The sequence below is a fragment of the Balearica regulorum genome, chromosome 13, assembly GCF_011004875.1.
Source record: "Balearica regulorum gibbericeps isolate bBalReg1 chromosome 13, bBalReg1.pri, whole genome shotgun sequence".
NCBI classification, from domain to species: Eukaryota; Metazoa; Chordata; class Aves; order Gruiformes; family Gruidae; genus Balearica; species Balearica regulorum.
Window position 1 is genome coordinate 22,529,152 of NC_046196.1, and position 24,679 is coordinate 22,553,830.

The 24,679-nt window shown below is 52.8% G+C and overlaps 3 protein-coding genes across 6 annotated transcripts in view; 1 reads left to right on the forward strand and 2 right to left on the reverse strand.

Moving 5' to 3' along the window:
- The window catches only part of RANBP10 (RAN binding protein 10), a 76,474-nt gene extending 68,150 nt beyond the window's left edge, over positions 1 to 8,324 (forward strand). For 3 of the 4 annotated variants that reach the window (XM_075765205.1, XM_075765208.1, XM_075765207.1), the window contains 6 exons: positions 231 to 379; positions 2,493 to 2,688; positions 3,833 to 3,957; positions 4,809 to 4,954; positions 5,433 to 5,544; positions 7,629 to 8,324. In XM_075765205.1, the coding sequence (XP_075621320.1) occupies positions 231 to 379; positions 2,493 to 2,688; positions 3,833 to 3,957; positions 4,809 to 4,954; positions 5,433 to 5,544; positions 7,629 to 7,759 (859 nt within the window). In that variant the 3' untranslated portion in view covers positions 7,760 to 8,324. The remainder of the gene's footprint in view (positions 1 to 230; positions 380 to 2,492; positions 2,689 to 3,832; positions 3,958 to 4,808; positions 4,955 to 5,432; positions 5,545 to 7,628) is intronic. The other variant, XM_075765206.1, reaches the window with a different exon arrangement.
- A 9,753-nt stretch (positions 8,325 to 18,077) lies between these two features.
- Positions 18,078 to 20,023, reverse strand: LOC104633239 (C-C motif chemokine 5-like). Its single transcript, XM_075765837.1, has 3 exons — positions 19,445 to 20,023; positions 18,625 to 18,730; positions 18,078 to 18,312 (listed from the first exon to the last, which is right to left on the reverse strand). The coding sequence occupies exons 1-3, from the start codon at positions 19,509 to 19,511 to the stop codon at positions 18,222 to 18,224; spliced, it is 264 nt and encodes an 87-aa protein (XP_075621952.1). The 5' UTR covers positions 19,512 to 20,023; the 3' UTR covers positions 18,078 to 18,221.
- A 3,259-nt stretch (positions 20,024 to 23,282) lies between these two features.
- LOC104633802 (C-C motif chemokine 3-like) lies at positions 23,283 to 24,679 on the reverse strand. The gene is made up of 3 exons (XM_010300115.2): positions 24,426 to 24,679; positions 23,955 to 24,066; positions 23,283 to 23,614 (listed from the first exon to the last, which is right to left on the reverse strand). The coding sequence occupies exons 1-3, from the start codon at positions 24,490 to 24,492 to the stop codon at positions 23,509 to 23,511; spliced, it is 285 nt and encodes a 94-aa protein (XP_010298417.1). The 5' UTR covers positions 24,493 to 24,679; the 3' UTR covers positions 23,283 to 23,508.

Here is a 24,679-nt window from a genome sequence, read left to right on the forward strand (position 1 = left end):
CACAATGGAAATAAACTTGCTTTTTGGGAACATCTCAACATTCATTAGCATCAAAGTTGCAGGTTCTGAACTCCTTCCTCCCATAGCATTGTCAGAGCACTCGCGATACAAAGGTACCAGGAGTCTGAAATGTCTTTTTCAAAGCCAAGAAATTTAACTCAAAAAACCTCAATGCAGAGCATCCTGGCTGTCACGCACCCTTTTCTCCTTCTTCCCTCCTATGAAATCAGGTGTCGGCAGTTTGTGGAGATGGTGAATGGGACAGACAGTGAAGTCCGTTGTTTCAGTGCCCGCAGCCCCAGATCCCAGGACAGTTACCCCGGGTCCCCCAGCTTAAGTCCTAGACATGGATCAAGCAACTCACACGTGCATAGTACCGGTAAGTGTGTTTTCTGTGTTTCCTGGTGAGAAGAGCAAACGTTAAAGGTGACTGCTGTCCCTTACCTGCTACTTTCTGTGCATTATTCTATGAAATGCTCTGCTCCTTTCTGATACCCAGCTGAGAGGACATACTGTTATCCTGGGTGTCTGTACTATTACAGAATTGGGTTTGCATTAGTTATTTTCCACAGATAATTGTCTGCAGAGCAGATTTTTTTCAGAATAAGGAAGCTTTTGAAGGTGGCCTTCTAGTGCAGCCAGTAGTGACTCAGTGTTTCACTGACTGAGCTGTAAGAGGAGCTCTGGAAAACAAAGCCTCCTGTACCCTAGAGTCTGCAAAAGAATTGCTTTCCAGTAAGGATCGAGCAGAAGAAGCACTGTTCTGGCCAACGGAGCAAAAGGTTAAGGGGGATGCCTTGTGTGGGAGCTTCTCCTTCTGCCATGGACTCTACCTTGCAAGCTCTAAACATGTGAGAAGGGAACAGTTCTGTACCTGCAAAACCCTGAAGCATCAACTTTCTGCAGTTTGCAAAAATGAAACTTTAGGATTTGAAGTGGAAAGAACGACATGAACCAAGACACCCAAGCTGTCTTCCCTTGGTAATTACTGACGACAGCTTTGAGGATGGATGGGGCGGGCCAGGGACTATGGCCCGCAGAGCCCCTGGAAACAGCCGAGCTGCTTCACCGAGCCTTGAGCTGCTCGCAGCCTCTGAGCGCATTTTGTTTCGGTATTCCCGCTGCTGCATGTGACAAACTGTGGACAGGCAAACATTGACGGGGAAGGAAGACAATTAGTAGAACGCCTCCGAGCTGCCACTCACCTTCCCAAGACAGTATCTTTATTTTCCTATATTGTGTTGCAAGAAACCCTGGGTATCTTTCTCTGACTAGGTAGTCAGAATGACCCCATCAGTCCATAAAAGCTCTCGTTGATACCTCTTTTCAGCCGGGAGATGCCTACATAAAAAAACCTGCAACACAAAGCAGCATTCATATATATTTGTCTCCATACATGGGACTCCACCTTCCACAGTTCTCTCTGTCAGACCTTGTGCTTTCAAAATAGTGATAATTTCATCAGTGCCTGTTTCAAAGATTAAGCAAGGCTGTCGTGCACAGTCTACTGCGTCGTTGCTGTTCAAATGCACAAAACGGCCTGTAGTTTGAATCTTTGTGTTGTTGGGATAAAAATACAAATCAATTCCCTAGCTATAAATACAATGGTGAGATCAGCTGATGAATTTGGATACATCACCATCACTTCTGGAGAGCCGCCATGCCGGGCCACATCATTTAGTCAAGAACTTGTGGTCAGTATTGGTTGCCTAGGGAAGAATATAGGAAGAAGGCAAGCCCGTAGTGAGGTTTTTCCAAAACATTATTTGAGCTCCTAATGATTTTCCGTTGTCTTGGTATTTAATAGCCAGTCGTTTTTGAATCCATATAAAACTTGTGCTAATGACCGAAGGTTTGTGTCCTGTGTCAGTGAGTTCCAGAGCGTGATTCCCCCCTTTTGGGAAGCTGGGGGGGGCAATGAGATTTCAAGCCTGGCTCTCCTTTCATTGATGTCCGTTCTCCTGAATGAAGAAGTTAGCTTGTGATTTTTAAGAGGGTTGTTGTTATTTGCCAAGTGTTGCATGAATCAAGTATATGCCTAATACAAGATAGGTTGTGGAAAGCCTGGGAAATTCTGCTTGCAAAGAATTCTTGTGGCCCAGTTTTCAACTGTGCTTTCGTAGTTTTCTGTGATAGAGGGTTTATGAGAAATATTTGGGTTTGTGAGAAGAGAGTTTGTGAACTTCTTTACAAACCATCCACACTTCCTATTTCAACAATAATTTCTGTGCTTATGTGAGCTGCTTCTGCCGATTTTTTATTTACAGCCCATTTTTGGAGCTTCCTTAAGCTCAGATGTTGCTGGTGAGCAGTGCGGTTCCTTCCGCATTCATTTGTGCTTTCTCTAAACCCCATTGAATTTAAGAATGATGATTAATGATTTAATTCTTACTTTCTTCCTTTGGGACCTCCTCTCTTGCTAAATTGTTGACTTCACAATAGAGTGATATTGTCAGTCTGGTCTCATTTTTCCCTTTCTTCGTGACTTTCAGGAGCAGATAGTCCAACCTGTAGCAATGGAGTCATGTCCACAAAAAGCAAACAGAGTCACAGTAAATACCCAACGCTGAGTTCATCATCTTCATCTTCCTCCTCCTCCTCCCCCTCATCTGTGAACTACTCTGAGTCCAATTCTACAGATTCTACCAAATCTCAGCAGCACAGTAGTACGAGTAACCAAGAAACCAGGTATTTCTTTTTCTTTTATAGATGCCTGAGGAGGGTGAGATGGTGGGAGAAGGCTCAGTCTGCTTTCTGAAGGGCATCTCTCCTGCTCTTCTGAACAACAGAGTAACTCTTTGTTATCTACAAGGTCACTACTATTCCCAGCAGATGCAAACCTGTTCCCGTTCTCCTACTCTGGCCCAGGCTTGGAGGCTCGTCTCCTAAGGAATATTATGATGCTCTTGTTTCAAACACTGAGCTGTCCCACGGGACTGATGCCGTCAGAGCCCAACACGATAGCTTGCACAGAAGCTCTGCCGTTGAGCCGTTGCTCCTGCCTCAGCCAGCCGATGACTGCTCGAAGCAGCTTGCCCGCCCTTTAGGGGTGAGGCAGCAGCTCCAGTGAATACTGGGTTGGTGCACTGCCCTCTCGAGTATTTTTCTTGGCTCCCTCTACCTGTTGCCCAGCTCCTTCCAGATGAGCCTCTGAATCAACAGTAATTTGTATCGTACTTGTGACAGCAAGTCAGAGCTTTAGAAAGCCTCCCTTCTCCCAGGAGGCATAGACAGTCCAGGAGAGCGGTAGAGTTACTGCTGTGTTTACTGGAGTGTGGAACGTATTGAGCCGTGGTGAGAACTGAGCTTCCTTTGGGCTCACTTTCCAGGTTGGTGTTGCAGGGCTGCCCGGGGCCCTGCTGGAGCAGAGGATGTCCTTGTGATTAGGAGAATCTCTTGCTAATTGCAGCTGGCACTGCTCCTCTGAGTACTGTGCTGAGCACAGTTTGCAGGACAGTTTGTAGTCTCTATCAGGACCTCTTGAAAGCCGTATAGCACATTACTGAGTGAGAAACACTTGTTCAGACTCAATTACCATTGTCCAGGATCATTTGATAAAGCTGGATTTAGGATTTGTTTTTTAAATGTAGAGCCCAAGTCCCAGCAAGATATTCTCATCTAATTCAGACTGCTGTCTTGAACGTTTAAGCCTGGAGCCCCTGTGTGTTCCGCACTGCGCTTTTTGCAACTTTGGCTTACCGTGGCCAAGACTTCCCTCCTGTTTAGTATGTTAGTATGTTATCTGTTGTCTGGCTGCTGTTTGCTGGCATCTGAGCTCTTCATTTCTTCCCTAATTTAGATATCTGACCTTTATTTCATCCTTTCACCTCAGTGACAGCGAGATGGAAATGGAGGCTGAGCACTACCCCAATGGAGTCCTGGAAAATTCATCCACCAGGATAATGAATGGCACCTACAAACATGAAGAGATCCTGCAGACGGATGAATCCAGCATGGGTAGGGCCTCAGAGGCGGGAGGGGAAAAGGGAAATAGAATTAGCTGGTATTGAGACTTAAAGTTGTGATTGGATTGTGGGGAAAACCCATGTACTTTGGGTTTCTTTCCCCACCCCAGTGAATGAAGTTCTCAAGATATCTGTTTCACCAGGAAGATGAATCTGTCTTGGAATTAAAACTAGGTCTGGCTTTCCATAGTCTCGCAGCAGTGGAGCAGGGCAAGCGATAGGAGTCAAAGGTTTGTTCAGCACTGGTCATGAACTCCAGCTCAGAGCAGTCCTGGCGCTTCTTCCAGCTGAGGAACTGAACCGAGCTGTGCAAGGCTCAAAGTGTCCTCAGCGCAGTGTGGTCAGCTCTAAGTGTTGTGTTTGTGGGTGCTTTAGCCGGGAGGGAGAGGATGAATCAGCGACACCACCTCTGAAACTGGGGATTCCTCCAGTTATTTGGCCACCTAATACTGGGAGGTTGTTGGTGGTGGCATCTCTACTGAAAGTTTTGTGAGGCCAGGATTTGTTAGACCAGGCGTTTCCGTGCTGTGTACGCTGTACGACACACATGAAGGGGTAACGCAGCTGGAGTTGCAAGCTGCCGTGATTTTATCAGAATACTTGATCTGTAGGTAGTCCTCAGGCATTAAACAAACTGAGCTCAAGTTTTCCCAGTATCTCTGGGGCTCTGAAAAAACCACGCCTGGCTGTGGCAGTGCAGGAAAAGCTTCCACTGGGATAAAGTTAGAGCAGGGAGCAGCTGCCTGCTCCAGAAGGGGAAGGAGTTCATGGGTAGCGTGACACAGAGTGGGCAGTGGTGGGGAACAAGGGATGGTTGTTAATTCTCCACTGCCTTTCCTCTAGAAGACAGCTGTCCCCAGAGGCAGCTCTGTGGAGGGAACCACGCTGCCACGGAACGAATGATCCAGTTTGGACGGGAGCTGCAGATGCTGAGTGAGCAGCTTTGCAGAGAATACGGGAAGAACACGGTGCACAAAAAGATGCTTCAGGTAAGCCTGGACCTTGTGCTCCGTCGCAGCGGTTCTCTGCGCCAGGGCCGGGGTTGCGGGTCCTCTTGCAGAGCTTTGGGCAACCCCGGCTTCTGCACCTGGTGAGGAAGAAGGGGCCTGCTTGGGGATCAGAGGTCAAAACTCGGTGAACTTAGAGCATCTAGACCCAGTTCTCGGCACAGGAGAAAAGAAACACAGTTCCTGCCTGCCTTCGCTCTTCTTCTCTCCAGGTGACACTCTGCCTGCCTTCCTGTGCTGGCTCCCCTGCCAGGTGGAGGGGGCCCCCCCTTTAATCCACTATCTTGATGGCCCACTGGGGTCCTTCACTGCTGAGAAGAAAAGGGCCATTTCTTTTCAGGAGGTAGGCGCCTGTCACCTTGGCGATGGCAGGAGGTGCCCCGGCTGACGGACCTGGCGGTTTTCCCGTGTGTTTGCAGCCATGCATGACCTTACTGTGCCTTTCTCTTCTCTCACGCAGGACGCATTTAGCTTGTTAGCTTACTCAGACCCTTGGAACTGCCCCGTTGGTCAACAGCTGGACCCGATCCAGAGGGAACCTGTGTGTGCTGCTCTTAATAGTGCTATATTGGGTAAGACCTGGTTCCTATGTGAGCACTGCCACTGGACAAACCTGCTCTCGAGGGCTGTCCTCTGGCAGGCAAGCCTGTGTTAGGAAGAGTTCAGAAATCCTTGTGTTTAGCTTTTGCCTCTCTTTCTCTTGCTGGGGACTGACAGGGCAGTGATGCAGGATGGGAGGAGATGGGGGAAGCCAGCAGATCCTCCTGATCTGATCTGCTTTTGGCTCCCTTCCTTGAGTCTTCCTCAATGCTGCTTCCAAGGATGCTCCTTAGGATTTTCTGAAGAAGCAAAGATCTCTCTGATGCATTTCCTGCCCCTCTTCCTTCTTGCTCTGAACCCACCTGAATCATTTTGCTGGCATTACCAGGGCTCTTTTCCGTGCTCTTTGGGTTGGCAGAGTTTTGTCCTGGCATCGTCCTACTTTCTGGCAGGGAATGCAGTTGCTCTGTTGCAGCAGCTCCAAAGTGAAGCCGGTTTCCACAGTGTTGGCTCTAAAGCAGAGGGGAGCCGTAATTCCAGTTACCTTTGAGCTCATGCTGAACGTGTGGAGTGAAATGCAGGCAGGGTCTGTCTTCCCTTCGAGCGTTGCCTCTGCATGTTCCCATCATGTGCAGTGCCTGCTGGAGCCCAGAGAGCCTGGCTGCCTGCGGTCCAGCGTTGGAATCGGGGCTGTGGTAACGGTCCAGCCCTGCTGCTCTTTCCCTTCTGGTCTTAACTGTGCTGAGATGCCCCGCTCTGTGCAGAGATCGGTTATTGGTTGGTTTTCTCCAGCTAGCAAGACAGCTCCCCTTTTTCTGATGAGCTTTGCTCTTTGTGTCAGCAGGATGGATCATGGTTGGATCCAGGTATGAGCAGTCCCATGCGCTCCTCCGTGTCCTTAGAGCTCAGTGTTTATGCCTGCTCTTCCATTTTTATTACACAAGCATCTTCCTTGGCCCAACAGCTTCTTGTAGTTTACTCTCCAGCCTTAAACCTACTGTAGTAAATGCAGTAGCTTTCCCTGATGGAGGGCTTGTGCTTGCAATCAATGAGTTGCCATGTCATTGCTGACCCTCCTGGTATCTTCAGCTACAGAAAGCTCCATGGTGGTGAAATGGGTGTAGTGATAATGAAGTTATGCCACCAGTCTGCAAGAAGGGGATTGATTAATTCTAGGCAGGCCTAGTCTAGCTCAGTCCATCCACAGCTGGCCAAACACTGTCCACTGGACAGCTTCTCTGTCTGGGAAGCCCACGCCTGTCTCCTGTGCACAGGCCAGCTCACCGTGCCCAGACGTATTTCCTGGTGGGTCTGTGCACCTCGTGTTGAGTGTGCCAGAAGGAGATTTGGAGATTATCTTCTGGGGGATGGAACAGCTTGATGGACAAACCCGTGAAGGCTCCTGTTCTGTCTGAGTAAAGGCACAGAAATAATGGTAGGGCTTGGGAAGGAGAGTCCCTTCCCCTGACAGTCGGCATGGGCAGGTGTCCGGCAGGGTGGTCAGCTCTGGCCATTGTTTGGCCGGTGCATGAGGTGCATGGACAAGTTGCTGAGGGCTGTCACCTGGGAGACATGAAAGATGGTGTCTGAACATGCTTCGTCACACAGGTTGCAGGACACCTGGTCTAGCTCAGCAGAGGATTCCCTCTCGCATACACGGCAAACATGAAGTTGAAAACAAGCGGAGGGTTTGTCTGGGGCTTGGACTAGTGTGTAGACTTGCACAAGTGGGAGAGATGGAGAGGTCGCCTCTCACTGGGTGCCAGTTTGTCCAGCCTTTCCTTATTCTTCCAGGCTTTGATCTCTCATGCTTTGAGGGTTTTCTGGCAGATGCCGAGGCAGCAGGAGCTCCACTGCCTTTTTCTTACTCTGGCCACCACAGCAGCACTTTCTCAAAGGCCCTGTTGAGCTGTGGCCCCAGGTGGGACTTGCCATGGGTGGGCAGGACTGTGTGGAGCCAGCAGTACTCGGGAGCAGCTTCCTTCCAGAGCCAGTGGCTTCTGCCAGGGATGCTGGGCTTGGTGCCCAGATGGGACTGAGAGGGACCCGAGTGCAGGTGAGCCGGCATGCAGCCAGGATGCCTCTTCTAAACGGATTTCTTTTTTTGCCCCCACAGAATCTCAGAACCTGCCAAAGCAGCCCCCGCTGATGCTTGCCCTGGGCCAGGCCTCGGAGTGTTTGCGGCTCATGGCTCGCGTGGGCTTGGGCTCCTGCTCCTTTGCCAGAGTAGACGACTATTTGCACTAGCCACCAGAGCAAGATGGAGTTGACATCGTTGAGTGCTGCCCTTCACCCTCCGTTGCTGCCACTCTACACCACCACCTCGTTCGATAGCCTGACCTCCCTGCCACCAACACCCCCTCTAGCACACACACACACGCTGCCCGTGAAAGGATCGAGTGAGTCCCTCACTGTGTGGCTGTTCCTGACCCCAGGAACGACTGGCAGACCTTACCTGTCTCCCTGCCATTGCTGCGGCTCCAGCGGCACTCAGTATTTCGCTGGTTATTCTAATGTAGCACCTTCCGATGTAGGGATTTCTCTTTGTTTTGATTTGAGTTGTTTCTCATGGATCCACCAGTATTTTATCTGGAGAGTTTTGCTGAGCTGGTTTCTGCTGATTTACTGAGGAAGCTCATCAAGTTGGTGACAGCTTGTTCTTTTCTTCCCTTCTCCCTCCATCGTGCACATACAGCAGCATCTTCTGTGCTAGTTACCTGAACTCTTCTCGCAGTGGCAGTTCAGAGGGATTTTTTTTTTTTAATTTTATTTGAAACCTGTTTATTAAAAAGGTCTCTTCCACCTCCACAAAGTCATTGATGTATTTATTGCCCACAGACTCGGTCCCAGCCATATGCATCATACAGCCCCGCAGGAGACCTGGTGAGGTAGGTCCCATCACGCACTAATGAGGGGAGTTGGAGAAGCTTGGTCCCTCAGGGCGCACACCTCTCTGAGAGCACAAGGCTCTCCAGCACTTGTCTTTGTGAGTGGGAAGAGTAGCAGCCCTGACATTGCCTGTGTTAGTGGCCATGCTGTAGAAGCATCTCACAGCCCTGAGGAATAGGTAAATCCAGCTCTCGCAGCAGCTAGAGGGACAGGACTGGCGAATATGAAGCCATCTCCCGCTGTGTTGGTAAAGCAGGTCACGTTAGCCTGCAGGAAACATCCATGGCTGCTGCCCGGTTGGGCTGTTGGTTTTTGTGTTAAATCACAGATCCCCCTTTTTCTCCATGTAGGAGGGCTGTGTCACCGAGACTCGGTAATCACGGTATTTACTGACCCCTGCGTAACGCTGAGCTGGATGAGCGCTGCTGAGTTTGGGAAGTGTCGTGAGAACACTGCTCTGGACTGTGCTCACCCTTGCAGGGAGCACATGCCAAGATCAGGTTGTGGGTTAGGGTCAGTCTTGGCTTTGTAAGGTCTGAGCCGGGGCTGGGGTCAGTCCTGGCTTTGTAAGGTCTGAGCCGGGGTTAGGGTCAGTCTTGGCTTTGTAAGGTCTGAGCTGGGGCTGGGGTCAGTCTTGGCTTTGTAAGGTCTGAGCTGGGGCTGGGGTCAGTCCTGGCTTTGTAAGGTCTGAGCCGGGGCTGGGGTCAGTCCTGGCTTTGTAAGGTCTGAGCTGGGGTTAGGGTCAGTCTCGGCTTTGTAAGGTCTGAGCCGGGGCTACGGTCAGTCTTGGCTTTGTAAGGTCTGAGCCACTCAGAAGGGAGCAGCAGTGTTTCTTTAAGGATTACTACAAAAATTATTTGAGTTTCAGGTCCAAAAGTGACCAGCAAGGATCTGTGGGTGAGTAACCTCCAAGTAAGATGGACTAACGTGTCCCTGCTGTGGTATCAGGCCCGTGGACTGAAGTGCTGCTAAGCTTTTGGCATTCAGACCCTCTGCGTTTCTGAGCGTGTATGGTGAGGCTGCGCAGTGGCACCCCGGGCTCTGCATCCTCTGGCGTACTGTTGGGAGACTTCAGGGTCACCCCGGTGCACGGGAGGAATTGTAACTCTGCACCAAATGAATTTTAGGTCTGTAGCTGTGGAGAGAACCCCGGGGAGCCCAGACCCAACATGTACGTTACGGCTTTTCTTGAAATTTTTAATTTTTTTGAAGGGTCAGCGAAAGACGAACAGCTTGTGTTGAAGTTCCATCCCTGGTGGTGTTCAAAAACCATGTAGATGTGGCACTTCGGGACATGGTTTAGTAGGCATGGTGGTGTTGGGTTGACAGTTGGACTCGATGATCTTAGAGGTCTTTTCGAACCTTAATGATTCTATGATTCTACGGTAAGTTTGCCCTAAAAATGGAGGTTAACCTGTGCCGGGGCTTCCGTCAGTGAGAGAGCTTGTGTGCCACTGAAGGAAGGAAGGATGGAAGGAAGGAAGGTGGTGTGTGACCTCTGTGCGGTGGCCCAGAGCTTTAAGGATTTGCAGCTGGGACACGAGGTCTGAAATGAAGGCAGAGTGGGGGCAGAGGTGTCCCCTGTGCTGCAGAAGGTGACTGTGGCAGTGAACGTGCCGATGGCGTTGGAGGTGGTTGGGAATGCCTCTCGCTACCTTCTGGTGAAGGTTTTGAAGCAGTTCTAGAGCCATGGTGGTCTAAGAAAACAGGCACCACAAGGTTTAGAGATGGAGGGGATATTTTTATTAGATGAACTCATAGAATTGAAAAAAGCAGAGGGAGCTCTGCAGACCGAAGCCGTTCTTTAGGCAGATAGGAGCAGAGGACTGCACTAAGCAGAAGAATTTAACTTGCAAATCTGGGGCTTTGGTTTCAATTCTGGGGAACAGCTCGTGTGCCTGAAAGCTCATCTATTGATTTTCAACTCTGCTCGTTGTCCCAGTGACGGATGTTACGCCAGCCTGCAGCCCTTGCCTCGCTGCGGTTGCAGAGACAGTTTGACTCGGTGGGCAGGCGTCTTTTCTGGAGCCCGTGATGCCGGAGCTGCCAGGCTGCCCAGCCTAACCCATCGTGCCCCGGTGCTGTGCCTGGACCTAAGGCAGCGTGTGAACTTGGCCTGGTGAGGCGTTTTTCTGCAGGCTCTCCATTTCTTAGACCAAGGCTTAGGGCTGATGTGGATTCTTGAGTTGGGAACACTCTAGACCTGGCTTTGCCTTTCACATTTGGCGACTTCCTCTGCTGTTGGTCTTCATTTACCTTGCTGCTGTCTGGCTGCAGTCAGACCTCTCTTTCGTCTTTGTAGCAGCACCATCTTCATCTCTTTCTGAGTTTTCTTTGGTTTTCTTTGTTCCTTCTCTTTGTGGTGATTTAAGCCAAGTCTCTGTCATATGTCACGTTAACGCCCCACTTGGTCTCTCAGCAAAGCTGTGCTGACTATCCTAGACCATTCGTTTTGGTTTGGTTTCCCTTTTACTACAAAAAAACCCCAAGAGATGCTCCTAGATGCCTGCTTATTCTGGTGCCAGGAGCTGCGTGGTGTGATGGTCTCTCTGGCTTCTCATGGACACCCTCCCCACGGTAGAAACCATCTTGCGGTTGTGTCATGGTTAGTGCTGAGAGGCCACGGTCTTAATGAAGGTTAATTGGACGTAGCAGGGCTGAGTCACTGCTCCTGCCACTGACGACGTGCATCGTGTGGTGGCAGTAGATCCCTGTGGACCAGACAGCAGCGATGCTTTCCACTTCGTGCGCTGGACGCAGTAGCGCTAGGCTGAGGTTTTTCCCTTTCCCCTCGCGCCCAGTTCCTAACTGGCCTCGCAGCCGTAACCACACTCATTGCTGCTGCCAGCAGCTCGCCAGCTCTTGTACCTGGTGTCCTGATTCTGGTTTTTGGGGAGCGCAAACGCTTTTCTGCTGTGACATATCTGTCCCATACCTGTTCCTTGCTTGATTTTTTGTTTTTTTCTTATTTCAAGTGTTCTTGCAGTTTGACTAGCAGTTTCTGCTTGTTGTGCTCAGATTCTGACTAACGCAGTCGTGACTCAGTGTGGAGAAGAGAAACGTGTTTGTGGTGTGTGGTGGAGGTACAGGCTTCAACCTACCACTGATTCCTAGATGACATTTCTGACTTGGTTTTCCCAGGTTATTTTTCAAAGCCTCTTGATCTTTGAGTGTCCCTGGGTGCTCCTTGATGGTTTCTGTCAGCTGAGACTTGGTTTGAATTCTTGCGGTCATTTGAAAAAACAGAACTAAATTGAATTGAGATCTTTAACTTTGAATGTGGTGGTACACCTAACCAGAGGCTTCATACAATTTAAAAATTACTTTCACAAAAGTGATTTGGGATTTGTTATTCCATGTGCCTCGTGCTTTGCTCAGAAACAGGTAAGACTCCTCTTCATCTGGGCAATCCCTCACAGTGTCACCTCTCCCAAGAGTCCTGCAGTAAAACCGTGTAAACAACTGGAGAGCCCTTAGCAGAAACTGCTGGCTTCACGCTTCTGGGTGAGGGCGAGAAGGTCTCAGCTGTGGCCCAGCGTTACAATCACGCTGATAGCATTGGACGTAGGACTTCCATCTCATGAGGGTGACCCGTAGGTTGCTCTGCTGGGCTGACTTGAGATCCTGGAAGAGGGGTGTCCAAACCACAGCCAGACACTGCTCACAGGAAACATTTCTCACCATGCAGCCCCGGGAGAGGCTCTCTAGCCGTGGCGTCCTCCCCAGGACATGTGAAATGCCGCAGCTCCACCAACTAAACCTCTTCCAGCCCTGCCGTGCCTGCATGCTCAGAGGGCCTCGACTCTCAACTGATGAGCCCAGTGTGACCACCAAAGAGCGGTAACCTACACAGTGGGAAGCACCCTCCAAGCTGTCTACTCTGGACACCACCCACTCCACCTGCCTTCCTCACACTCCGCATTGCAGCAGGGCCTCTCAGAAGGATAACGTTTCACGGGGACCTGGTGGAAACCTGCTTTCAGGGGTGGTGAACTGCAGCCCTGCACATCATGGGCTTTGGGTTGGAGCCCAGTGCCCTGCCTGTTAACATTTTGGGAACTCCAGACCCAGAGCCTTGGTTAAAGTGTCCTTCAGTGGTTCTGCAGAGGGAGCTTCGTGGAGCTGACTTACGTCGCCAGGCTTTTCTCACCATGGCCAAGGGTCCGTGCTGTAGTCACAAGCAGTGGGTGAGAGCAGTCACATCGACAGTAAGATGGGAGAACTTTGGAGTGAGACCAGGGATTGATTCGGGAGTTGGAGGCATTGGAGTAGCTGGGATAAGTGTTTCAGGGAAGCGTATCCACCTCGTACGCCTTGTACTCCAGGCTCTCACCGTCTTGGTGGCCTCCGCTGGATGCATTCCAGTTTGTGGACATCTCTCGTGTAGCTGGGGAGCCAAATCTTGTTCCTTGTGGTTCCTCTTGGTACCATCTTGTTCCAGATGATTCCTCCTACTGTTCTGTGATCCCATCCTCTCAGGTGTTTAACAAAAACTGATTCCAGACTTCCAGGGTCGCGTGAGCGGTCGGTCAGGCTCTCCTGTGAGCGGGGGGGGCAGCCGTCTGTTTCGCACGCATCCCTCGATGTGCTCTCAGAGCCAGCTTCTCTTGGGAAGACTTACTGCTACCGGGTCTTCCTTCTTGCTCCCTTGCCTCCCACAGTGCCCGTATTCTCCCACCCGTGTGAACACCAGAAGTGGTATCTGCAGTGCTTGGCGCTGCGGGAGCTGCTCTGGGACCCGGGGTCAGCTCTGTGGCTCATGCCAACAAGGCGTTTGTTGAGCACGGACGTGGCAAATCCAAGTCCTCTTCCTGGGCTTGCAAGGATCTGTCAGCCTGCAGCCGGGCTGGCTGCTGCACTTCTGCCGTTCTTTTGAAGTCTGGTTAGAAATTAAGCCTTTGCTTGTGGCCAGCAGAAAGGAGAAGGACGTGACGTCCAGCTGTTGGGAGAGGTTGTCCAGCGGCTGCTCTCCCTCCCCTCCAGCCCATGTCTACCAGAACCATAGCTCATTGCTCTGGGACACGTGGAAGAGGTGTGGCTGTCGGTACGATAGCCCCGTTCTATTTCCGACATCCTGGTGGTGCTCGCCGTGCTGCTGCCGACCTGATTTGGACCCCGGGAGACGCAGCTGTGACTGGTGTGGGGATCAGGCCCCGCCGGGAGTGTCGCTCCTCGCGGCTGCGCACGCCTAGGATTTTCCCATCTGCTTCCTTCTGCCTTCTGGGTTTTTACAGTGACATCTCAACCTCAAGCCGTGTCCTTATTTTTCACGCAGTCTTATTAAGGCATCTTTACCGTTCTTTAAATAGCTTTGTTCTTCAGGCTCCCTTGAACAACTGGAACAAGCAGAGCCGCTGTAACTAGCTCTGGGGACTGGATTTATCATTTTCCTCCTTAGGCATCAGGCGTGGTGAACCGTCCCCTTCTCCAGCAAAGCAAACCTCGTTGGATCGCTGTGATGCTGCTGTGCCTTGGTACCGTAACACCCACGTGGCACGTGGTGCTTAGGTGCCAGTTTCAGAGTTCCTTCTGCCATCGTGGGGTTGATTGAGAAGGTGAACCGTGAGAGCCAGGCTACGTAGCGGTGCGTAAATGCCATCGACCTGCGTGGTGCACCACACGGTGTTGGGAAGTTCTTGCCCTGAAGAAGCAGGGTGCAGTCCTGGGCGCAGTGAGACCCCATGGAGCTGGTCACAGCATGAGGGAAGGAACAACGTTCCTTGGAAAGGTGGTCCTGGTCCACCCAAGAGTTCCCTTTGCGGAAGGAGCAGCTTCCTTCAAACCCTGCCCTGTGTTAGAGCAGCCTGAGAGGTGGATCCGGAGGGGAGTAGGTCTCCTGTAGAGAGCTGGCGTTGGTACCTCCTCTCTCCCTAGATGTTTCTGCAAAAGGGCTGAAGGGGGATGTGGCAGGGACCACATGCTGTGTGCTGCTGGGACCCTTCTGCTGCCCCAGGACAATGAGTGATGGAGGGAACTGCAGGCCAGCAGCTCGTGCTCGGAGCCAAAAGCTGAGCCATGTCTCATCTGTGTAGATCGGAGAGCTGCAGGAAGTGTTGGGGCTACAGCAGATGTGGGGAGGAAAGGGGAGCGGGTTGAGAGCCTGGAGGCCTCTTCCCAAGGAAGCACCAGCTGCTGTCCACCATCCTTCCCTGCACCGAGAGTGGTGGGTGATGGATGAGTGAACGTGGCATGTCTGTCCCTCTCCCTGCGCCCCACACCAGAGCTCAGAGCCTGCAGCAGCGCCTGGCAAGCTGAGGTTCATCCAGGCTTGAGGAGCACGTGTCCTACCAGCTGTTTTATTTCCGAGAGGGAGGTTTAGCTGTCTCCTGCTCGCAGGAAGCCGAGTCCCGTGTGGGATTTACACTCGCATCGCCGCAGAATCATTCCTGGAGGCTGTGCGGACCTCTGCTCCTTGTTGACCCTCCCCTGGCCAGGCAGCCACCTTCTCTGTGGTCGCTCCACTTGGGTCCAGGCTCGTGCTCTGACCCCTTTGCTCGGGGGGGCTTTACCCGCGTCCTTCCCCCGGGAGGGAGCGCAGGGTTTTTGCAGGCTGGGCTTCTCACAAGCTCAAACTTGGAGAAAGGAGAAGCAGCAGCAGCTCTGGGGATAATCTGAATTTTAAAGAAATTTTTAAAAATACAAGTGTGGTGACTCGTGGTGACTCTTCCAGACCAAGGACTCTGCGCACGCGTTCGATTGGGATTTTTTTCTCTCGGTCCTACCTGTGCACGCTCTTCATGGCTCTGCAGCCAGGGGAGGCAGGAGGCGGCCGCCGGCACCTGAAGCTCTTGCACGCGGCGCGTTCGGCGGTGCAGACCCCGGGACCTGCCCACCGCGCAGTTCACCGGCTCCTGCTGGTTGCTCAAAACTCAGGTATGAAACGCTCAGCTGGAGCGTGGGGTGCGAGGGCTTTGCAGGTTTCCACCCAGTCCCGGAGGAACGGCCGCCGCTGGGCTGCGACAGCCCCGTCCGTCCCCCTCTGCCGCTCCAGACTCCTCCTCGCCTTCGGGGGGGGCGGGGGGGGCGGTTTGGGTTTCTCCTCTTTGGTACAACATCGGCTACGCGGACATTACACAAATTGTGCACATTGGTTCGGTCTAAGCTTAGTATTTGTGAATTAAGTTACCTGACGCTTCGCATGAAAACTTCAAAAAGGGGAAGGGGGGGGGATTTTAACTGAGAAAAAGCCTATGAAAATATACTGGAAATATGGTAAAGAAAATCGACGTTCTGCTGTATATTGACAGAATTATTTTTATTAAAATACACATCCATGTGCAAGAGCTAGCGTGGAGCCGTGTGCTTTGTCGGTCTCTGCTCGCTGGGGAAGGCGGCAGCTCGTGTCCTCTCCGACACGGGATGGGGTCCGGCCCTGCCGGAGCGGGGGCTGCCTGCCCCGTGGGCAGCCGTCGGGCAGGACGCCGGGTGGGCAGCAACGCCCCACGGCTCGGGGGGCATCAGCCCTGGGACCCGGCGGGAGGAGCTGGGCGCTCCCCAACAAGGATGAGCTGGCTCCACTTTGAGTTTTCCCCGTCCAGGGGTGAGCAGGCGCCAGCAGGTCCCTGCCCATGTCGTGTCCCTGCCCTTGCCACGTCCCTGCCCTCACCACGTCCCTGCCCTCAGCATGTCCCTGCCATCGCCGCGTCCCTGCCGTCGCCGCGTCCCTCGGCAGTCGGGGCAGCTCTTGGCTCGGGAATTGCTGCCTCACCTACAATAAGAAGGAAATAAGCAATTATTGGTAAGACTTCCAGGTAAGCCCTACCCAGCTTTGATAAGGGGTAGTTATGGGAAGTCCACGATGCAGCAGCTGCCAACACCTATAGATTTTTCTGCTGTAAGATTTTTTCGGTGTGACACGTGATGGCTGTTCTGCAAAACTTTCTACAAAATTGCTTCTCCCACCGTTGCTAAGCCCTGCCAGAAACAGCGAAAAAGGGGCACTTCTGCTGCACGCTTGTGACCGAACCCCTAGGGCAGAGCCTGGAAATGACTAATCGTCGTCTTTTTGGCCTGGAGCACCTCCTGCATCGTGGGTCCTGATGCCACGCGTTGGGTAACGTTCCCACCTGGCAGCTCACGTCCCCGAGCGGGGGAACCTGGGGTCTGGATGAATCCTGAACATCACCTCAACTCCGTTCCCCACTGCCCAGAACAGGCCATCGTGGTAAAATCCTCGAGAACAACATTGGCGTGCCCGGTGGAGCGTCGGTTTATTTTGCTAATGAGACTAGCAAAACCATCATCATCATTTCTTTTCATCAGGGGCTGCTCTGTAACGTGGGCAGACGCATTTGTCCCACATTTCCACCACCACTTTTCTCACAGAGGGTGCGACGTGTCATCCCCTAACATTCCCCAATGATCTGCTGGCCTTCCTCACCTCCTTTTGGCAGCAGCATCCTCTAACACCTTTCACGTCTCGTCAGCGCGGCTCTTTTTGCAGGTCAAAACTGTCCAGATTCACTGTGCACCGTGGCAAGAATTGCTTTTTGTCCTTGAGCATCGTGTCGTCCACTTGTCATGTTCTGGTTGTGAGCCTATGTGATTTTGATTTTCAGTGGTGTTTAAAAAACAATATGGGGAGAAATAATCTTTGGAACCCTCAAATTTGAACGATTGGGGAAGGCTGCTGAGTAAGTAAGATGTTTAAAGCGTCTCTGCAATACAGGCCAGGGGTGTCTGTCCATGAGCTTACCACCTTGCATGGCTACTTGCACACCCGTTTTTTCTTTCAGAACATAAACCAGCCATCAGTCCCTGGTGTTACGTGCTGCGAAGGTGTAACCTAAAACTTTGTGTCTATCAACAGCCAAGCACAACCCATGAGATGTTTGTCCCCCAAAATCTGATCCTGCTTCAGCTTTCCTCTCCACCACTGCTTCATCCCATGATACTGAGTGATTCATGGGCAAAAATAGGTGATGCTTTTTCCCGTCCCCTGCCCGCATTCAGTATCCTACAAAATACAGCCCTGCCCTGTTTTCTAATCGCGACGAAGCACTGATGAAGCTTTAGGTTGAGGATCAGTCCGTGGCACGCACACACTTCTTGCCTTCACCTTTCTGAGGGTTTCCCCTGTCTGCTTTGCACCTCTCCCATGAGATGAGGGACCATCAGCCTGGTGTGAGCCTGTTCCTCACCCTCCCGGCACGGCAGACACTGTTTTTCACCTCCCTCGTTTATTTTGCCGTGGCCACCAGCATAGTTGGAAGCTGGCAAGGCAATTGGATTTGGCAGATCAGTGTCTTCTCCCTGAACCCTCCACTCTCAACCACCTGATTCTGGAATTCCTGCAAAGCCTGTGGGGCTGAGCGCCTGCTGTAAGGACAAGGACGTATAGGCTTACCTATGGTTAAAGGTAATCTCACCGATGGGTGGCCTTAACCTATGGGTCAAGACCTGGTCCCACTATCACATTCCCAATGAATCACGCTGTGACCTGGCAGTTTGCTCAGAGCCTGGAGAGACACGTGCCCATGGCAAAGGGGGTTTTTGGTCACACCATGCCCTGGGCTTGAAGGATCTGCCCCTGGGGCTGAAGAACCAGGAAAAACTCAAAGAGCAGCTTGTGGAAATGAGTCTTTATTATAAATATTTTCTCCGCTGGGCACAGCCTGGCAGAGCAGTGACGCTGGGACGGACTCGGTGCCCGGCTGGTCCATGCCGCTGTGTCCCGCCGGGGTATGGGCTGGCTCCACCTGCAGTGATGGCACCCACGACCACAGGACCCTTTGGAGAAGTGTCACGAGTGCCGTCTGCTCCCTCCAGAGATGGGAGGATTGGATGGGTGAGTGGGATGGTGGATGGCAGGAGGAGGATTTCATTTTTTCCTTTGAAGCTTTTTCATGGCTTTCTTCACCCAGAGCTTCTTGGGGTCAGCGCAGATCGTGACGCTAGTGGCAGTCACAATCCTGCAGTGAGAAAGTGAGGAAAGAGAGTGAAAACATGAACCACGAGCTCTTCCCTCCCCTCCCTGTGTGCAGCCCCATCCTGGATGAAGGCTTGGAGCCATCTCCAGCAGCCTGTGCCAGACCCCTGGCATTGGCAGAAAGCACCAAACCCTGCTTTCCCCCCCTCTGCCCACCCCAACTCAGCTACTTTCCCACCACAGCCCCCCCCGGCATGTGCTCCCCCCTTGGGACCGGGCTGTCTGTGGGGCAGGACAGGATGGGGGTGACCGTGCAGCCGTGCCGGGGTGGGAGGCAAACCCTCGGGGTACTCACACAACTGCAGGCAAGGAGCAGTCCCTGGGCGTCTCGTAGAAGCTCTGCACGTGTCGGACGGGTTTCTGCGCATACTCGAAGCAGCATTCAGTGGGCGATGAGTAGGCTGGGAAGGGAAGGGAGGGACACTGTGAACACCCTTGGCAGCATTTTGCAACTAACGGCATCGCCGGACAGTGACACGGCAGGACATCGGAGGTAGGAGAGAGGACATGGAGCTTCTCAGCAGCTCCTCCAGCATCCCGCACCGGGGATTCGTTTCCCTTCGTGCCAGCAAGCGCAGGACTGGGAAACGTGGACAGAGTTGGGGAGGGGAACGGCGTGGGACCAGCACCCCGCAGCCCGCACCGCTGCAGCTGCCGAAGTGCACGGTGAGGTCAGGGTGCTCGGTCTGGGGACGAGGTTTGGGGGGGGGGGTTGCCAAGGTGGGGGGGGGCACAACTTGCGAGGTGTTTTGGGAGGCTCCAAACAGCTGCACGTGCTCCCCCCATCCCTGCCCCGAGCATTTGCTCATCCAGCTGAGACCTGGGCACCGCTGGCCAGAGTCTCCTCCAAGCTCCTGCAAATCTGCCCAACGCCCCTGAGGTCTCCTCTGCAGAGCAACCTCACTGTTTCGCAAGGACACGGCTCACCCCACCCCACCACCCTGCAGCCGGCTTTGCTGAGGCCGCCCGGTGCCCTCTCCCCCCTCTCCCCCCTTCCCTGCACCCCGGGACGTGCAGCCCTGCCCCGGCCAGGGGGTTTCTCCTCCTGCCAGCGGCACCGTCCCCAGTGGGGACCTGAGCCCCGACCCGCAGCGGTGGCCCTGGAGGTGCCTTACCTGTGGCACAGTGCAGGGAGGAGGTGAAGATAAGTACGAGCAGCAGGACTGTCCTTGCAGCGAGCATGGTGGCTGCGTCGGGGCTCTTCCTCCGTCCTGCTTCGTGCCACCCTGCCCGGTGTCTGTGGCTTTACCTCTCCCTGCGCCATAATTTATCCTCTGACACCACCCACTTGAACCACTTTTCCAAACATTTCAGACCTGTTCTACGAAGCCTCTTCCCAGCGATGTGGGGATTTCTGTTGTTTATTTTGGGGGGCACGTCCAGCAGCAGATAGAAGAGGCCAAGGAGCAAGGAAGCCACTTCTGCTTTCTGCAGAAGGCCCAGCCACGAGGCTGCAAGGGGCTTCCAGGAAGCTTTGGGGGAACAGAAATCTACCCAGGAAAGCAGAATAAAAGCAACTTTCTGTGAATGCAAGACATCAAGTTTAATGCTTGCCTGTTTATTTTTAACAGAAGAGACAACCCAAAATCTCTGAGCAGGAACAGGTCATTAACGGGTTTAGTTCGTTTGTCTGGGTCATGAAAGGCGAGTGACTAATGAGTCCTCCCCAGACCGGCCTGCCCAACCACCCTGGCCCTGGGTTAGGCAGTGACCTGCTGAAGCACTTGATGGGATGGGATGGGGTGGGATGGGATGGGATGGGATAGGATGGGGTGGGGTGGGACGGGATGGGACATGTGTTCTCAGGCAGGAGAAGACGCATTGGACAGAGCCAGGAGGGACCCAGGAGCAAAGATGGTTTTGGTGGGTTCAGGGGACTTTATAGAAGGTAAAGAAATGGGGCAACAGCAGCAGAGTGTCTGAGGAGAGTCTGGGTCTGATCCCAAGCATTGCCTCTGCCACTCTGGTGATGGGATTGAAGAAAGAAGGTCAGAGGGATGGGGGCTTGTGATCATCAGACAGGTCATCAGTGCACAGACAGGTCATTTCTGCAGGGAGACGGGAGAAACCCTACCAGAACCCCAAGAAATTCATCCCAGTCCCCAGAGAGGACCCCGAGGGCAGGAGGGACGGGTGGCACAGACCCCGATGGCAGCACCATGGCATGGTGGTGGACATCAGCCCAGCTTCCATGCAGAGATCTGCTCCCAGGAAGGCAAGATGCAGCTGTGGTCTGCGTGCAAGGGGTGGTGAGGACCTGATGGGAACCCGCGTGGGCTGACACTGAGTGGGAGCAGCAGCCGTGACCTGGCTGTGGCTTGGGGATGGGGCAAGCCAGGGCTTCTGAGAGGAGAAAGGTGGAAATAGACTTCCTTGAAGACTGGCTCATGTTTGTGTGACTTCTCTGGAAGGAGAAAGGAGAAGGAAATACAACAAATGTGCTGACAACTCTGGTTTGGAAGATGTGGTCTGCAGGACATCGGGTCTGGTGGCCTGGCATGGTGGCAGGGTGGCCATGCAGAGAGCTGGGCATGGCACCGCTAGTTTCTAGTGCCGTGTTCCCCAGGAAAGGGCTCTGGAGGAACAAAACGCGATACACAACCCCCGAGCCCCCTTCTACAGCCTCTGCATCGCCCCCGGCTCTCCCACCTTCCCTTTTGCAGCTCCTACCTCATCCCCGACGTACAGACCCTCCAGCCCAACGAGCCACCAGGTCACACCACTTCCTCAATGCGGGTTAAAAGCAAAAGGCTGCAGTTAAGGAAGAACTGAGCTAATGGCTTTTTCCAGCCAACATCTCCTCACACAGAAAACCTTATGTGCCGAGCTCTGCACTCCCTTTTAAGGCTTTTCTGATTTTATTGGTGTCCAGACCAACTGCAACCTCGCTATAATTTATAATTGTTCCAATAGAACTTTTTTTTTGATTAAGAAAAAACCCAACTTTAGAAATTAAAATGGCTAGGCACAGAAAAAACAACCAATGTAGAGATGGGAAATATTGTCTGACTCATGCAACGTGTCATTTTTTTAGTGAGTGATCATGAAAATTAATAGTTTAACATGGTATGTGAATCCTCTGCATATGATAAATGCAAAGAAGCTGGAAGAGCACAAGGCACTCGCATGCTGGGGATGCTGGTCCCTGGCACTGACGCCACCAAAACCCTCCTCTGGTGGAAGCCTTCATCACCAACAACCATGGCCAAAAAGGAAAAGGCAAAACTATAACAACAACCAACTTTCATAAATTCACCAGAGCCTCCTTGCCATGGCTGGAACAATAGCATTAGAAAAGGTGACAGTAAATGCATCGAGGGAAATTATTTATTACAAATGCTATGGTAGATAGTAAAAAGACTTTACAAAGGACAAATCTAAATCACAAATGGTGATACAAAACCAATTAGCATTAGATATTAGAGGCCAAAGGAGGGACTTGTGCTCTCATCGAAACTAGTTGTTGTTTCTGTGTAGACCAAGACAAAAGAATAGACACAGACGTGATGACAATCCAAAGCCACTTAAAGACTTTTCATAAAATGGAAAAAAAAAAAACAACACCCAAACCAAAAAACCCAACCCTTTTTATGGGTGGGGTTGGACACCAGACATTGGTGGATGGTTTGGAAATGTACTCAAAATGTTGTTCAAATATATATATATATACACACACACACTGGCTATAATAGTAAAGGTACATGTCTGTTGAGTTTGTTGCTGGCTGTGCTGAGATTATGTGCCTAAGCAGTGGGCAATTACTAAGCAAGAGATAAAGCTGACAGCAATGCAAATGCACGGGAGAGAAAGAAATTAAAGCAGAGGAAAACCAACTCTTGAATATACAAGTACAAAGGCTGCCCTGGGGTCCCAAGTCCCCCTGCGGTGTTCATTCTCCGGTCCCACGGACCCTGCTTGGAGGGCATCAGAGGTGGGATGTCTGTGGGGCTGGGCCGGCCCATGTGGGTCTGGGATCCAGAGGTCTCCTGGGCACCAGGAGGCAGGTGGAGATCTCTGGGGGGCACCAGGAGGTATTTCAGATTGAAGGAAGCCTTTTAAACTGTTGCCTTTACTCTTCAGGAACCTTCAGACCACGGAGACACCCTGTTTTCTTGGTCTTGGTGCCCTCTCCTGAGAGCTGTGGCACGGATGCAGCCCAGACCCTGGGGCTCCGGCTGGATGGGGACGCCCAGCCGGCACCGCGCAGGGGTGAGCGCAGCGTGCCCAGCAGTCCAGAGCAACGAGCATCCCATCACCTGGGGGAGCCAGGGCCGAGCGAGGCCTCACCTCTGTCCTGGTCCTCCATCCACCTTTCCCGGCATCAGCTCCCGGCAGAGACCTGCTGGCACAGGGGTGAATGAATCCCTTCGTTTGCTTTGCTTGTTTGCACAGCTTTTGCTTTACCTATTAAACTGTCTTTATCTCAACCCACAAATTTTCCTCACTTTCGCCCTTCTGAGCCTCCTCCCCTCCCAAAACCCTGGCAGGGATCACTGGTGAGCTCCCCGTGCCCCGGGCATGGAGGGGATTTCCACAGCTGCACGTGGGTGAATCCCTCATCTGCTTCAGCAACCCATCTGTTCCACCTGCCCAGCTCAGATACACTAAAGTCCTGGGAAGACGTGGCTGTGCTCAGGCATGGCATGCACGGGGCAATGCAAGGGACAAGCTCTAAGCCCAAAACTGATGGCAGTTTTGCACCCAAATGCCCTCAGACATATCTTCAGCCCCTTTTGGTCCCCTTGAAGCAAGTACCCAAACTCCCAGAGCATCCATGCAGCACCTCCCATCCCCCTCCCTGCCCACCCCAGCGAGACCCACGAGGTTTCGGGAGGCAGTGGGAAGACCCCCCCCATCCCACCCCATCCCTTGGCCAGCCCCACGCCTCGACCAGCTGGCAGCAGCACCGCTGCTGGGGTCAGGAGAAGAAAGGACACCACTCTCCAATACCACATGAAGTAAACCTTTATTTTGCAGTTGTGCTCAGCAGGCAGATGCTGGCAGGGCCGGCAGCACCCTGGGAGCTGATGCCCAGCTGGACGACGTGATGCAGGGCTCTGGGGAGTCAGTGCCATCCCCCCGACACTGGGGACCTCCGCAGGCCTTTCCAGGAGGATGACTATAAACCGTCCTTCCCACCAGGACGTTGGGTAGCCTGAACCAGGGCACCCGCTCTACATCATGGGGCATTAAGTCCTTTCCTTTTTTGAAGCATCTCAACTGCTTTCTCCACCCAAGTCACCTCTGGCTTTGCACAGACCTTGGTCCCATTCCTGGTCTCAAACCTGCCGAGATAAAAGGTGAAGCTTGTTGAGAAATGACAGCTATAATTGCACTTGTGTCCGTGCCATCCTCCCTTCCCTTCGATCCTGCATGCTGGACGTGGTGTCCTACAGCAGCCCAATGCCTCTAGAGCCTGGGCAGAGGCTTCAGGAGCTGCAGTGGACTCATGTCCTTAACTCCGCCCTGTAGAAGTGGCCAGTCATGTCCTCCCCTCTGGAACACAGCCACCTGTGGAGGCCACGCAGACCAGGCCCGGTCCTGTTCCCAGATGGGATGGACAAACTGAACCTGTGGTGGCCCAGGAGATGATAGCACAGCAGTGGGGAAATTACTGGGACTTACACAACTGCTGGAGAAGAACACTCCTTGGGACTTGTGTGGAAATCCTTCAGGTTAGCCATCCGGAGACGGGACTTTACGTAACTGAAGCAGCACTCGACCGGGGTGTAAGGGGCTGGAGAAGAGAAAGAGAGACCATGAACTCTGGTTTTGGAAAGCAGGCTTTAAGACCTTCCCCAAGGAGGACCATCCCCCAAGTTCTGCAGATGCTGCCATGAGGAGCCCCGGGTGCTCTCCTTCCATCCCGGGGCAGGAGGCAGCTCCAGGTTATCGGCCAGCACCCTGCAGCCATTTTGCCAAAGCCACCCAGCCCCTGGACCAGTCTCCATCCTTCCCTGCGCCCCGACCGTGCAGCCCTGCCCTGACCAGGGGTTCTTCCTCCTGCCAGCAGCACCATCCCCGCTCCACACCAGGGTTTCTTGCCTGACCTCCCCAGCGGGATGCCCCTAAGCGGTGACCCATGAGGTGCCTTACCTGTATCATAGCGTGGGGAGAGGATGAGGAGCATCGCGAGCACCAGGACGGCCCTTGCAGTGAGCATGGTGGCTGTGTGAGGGCTCTTCCTTGCAGGCTGCTCTGCCTCTTCGGAGGAGCTCAACTGTGAGCTCAGGCAAAGAGGTGCAGCAATTTATCCTCTCACCCCCCTCCCCACATTAGCCCTTTTCCAAAGAATTTCGACCAAATTCAAGTGAAAGCCCTGTATGTTTTCTTCCGCCAAGGGGCTTTCC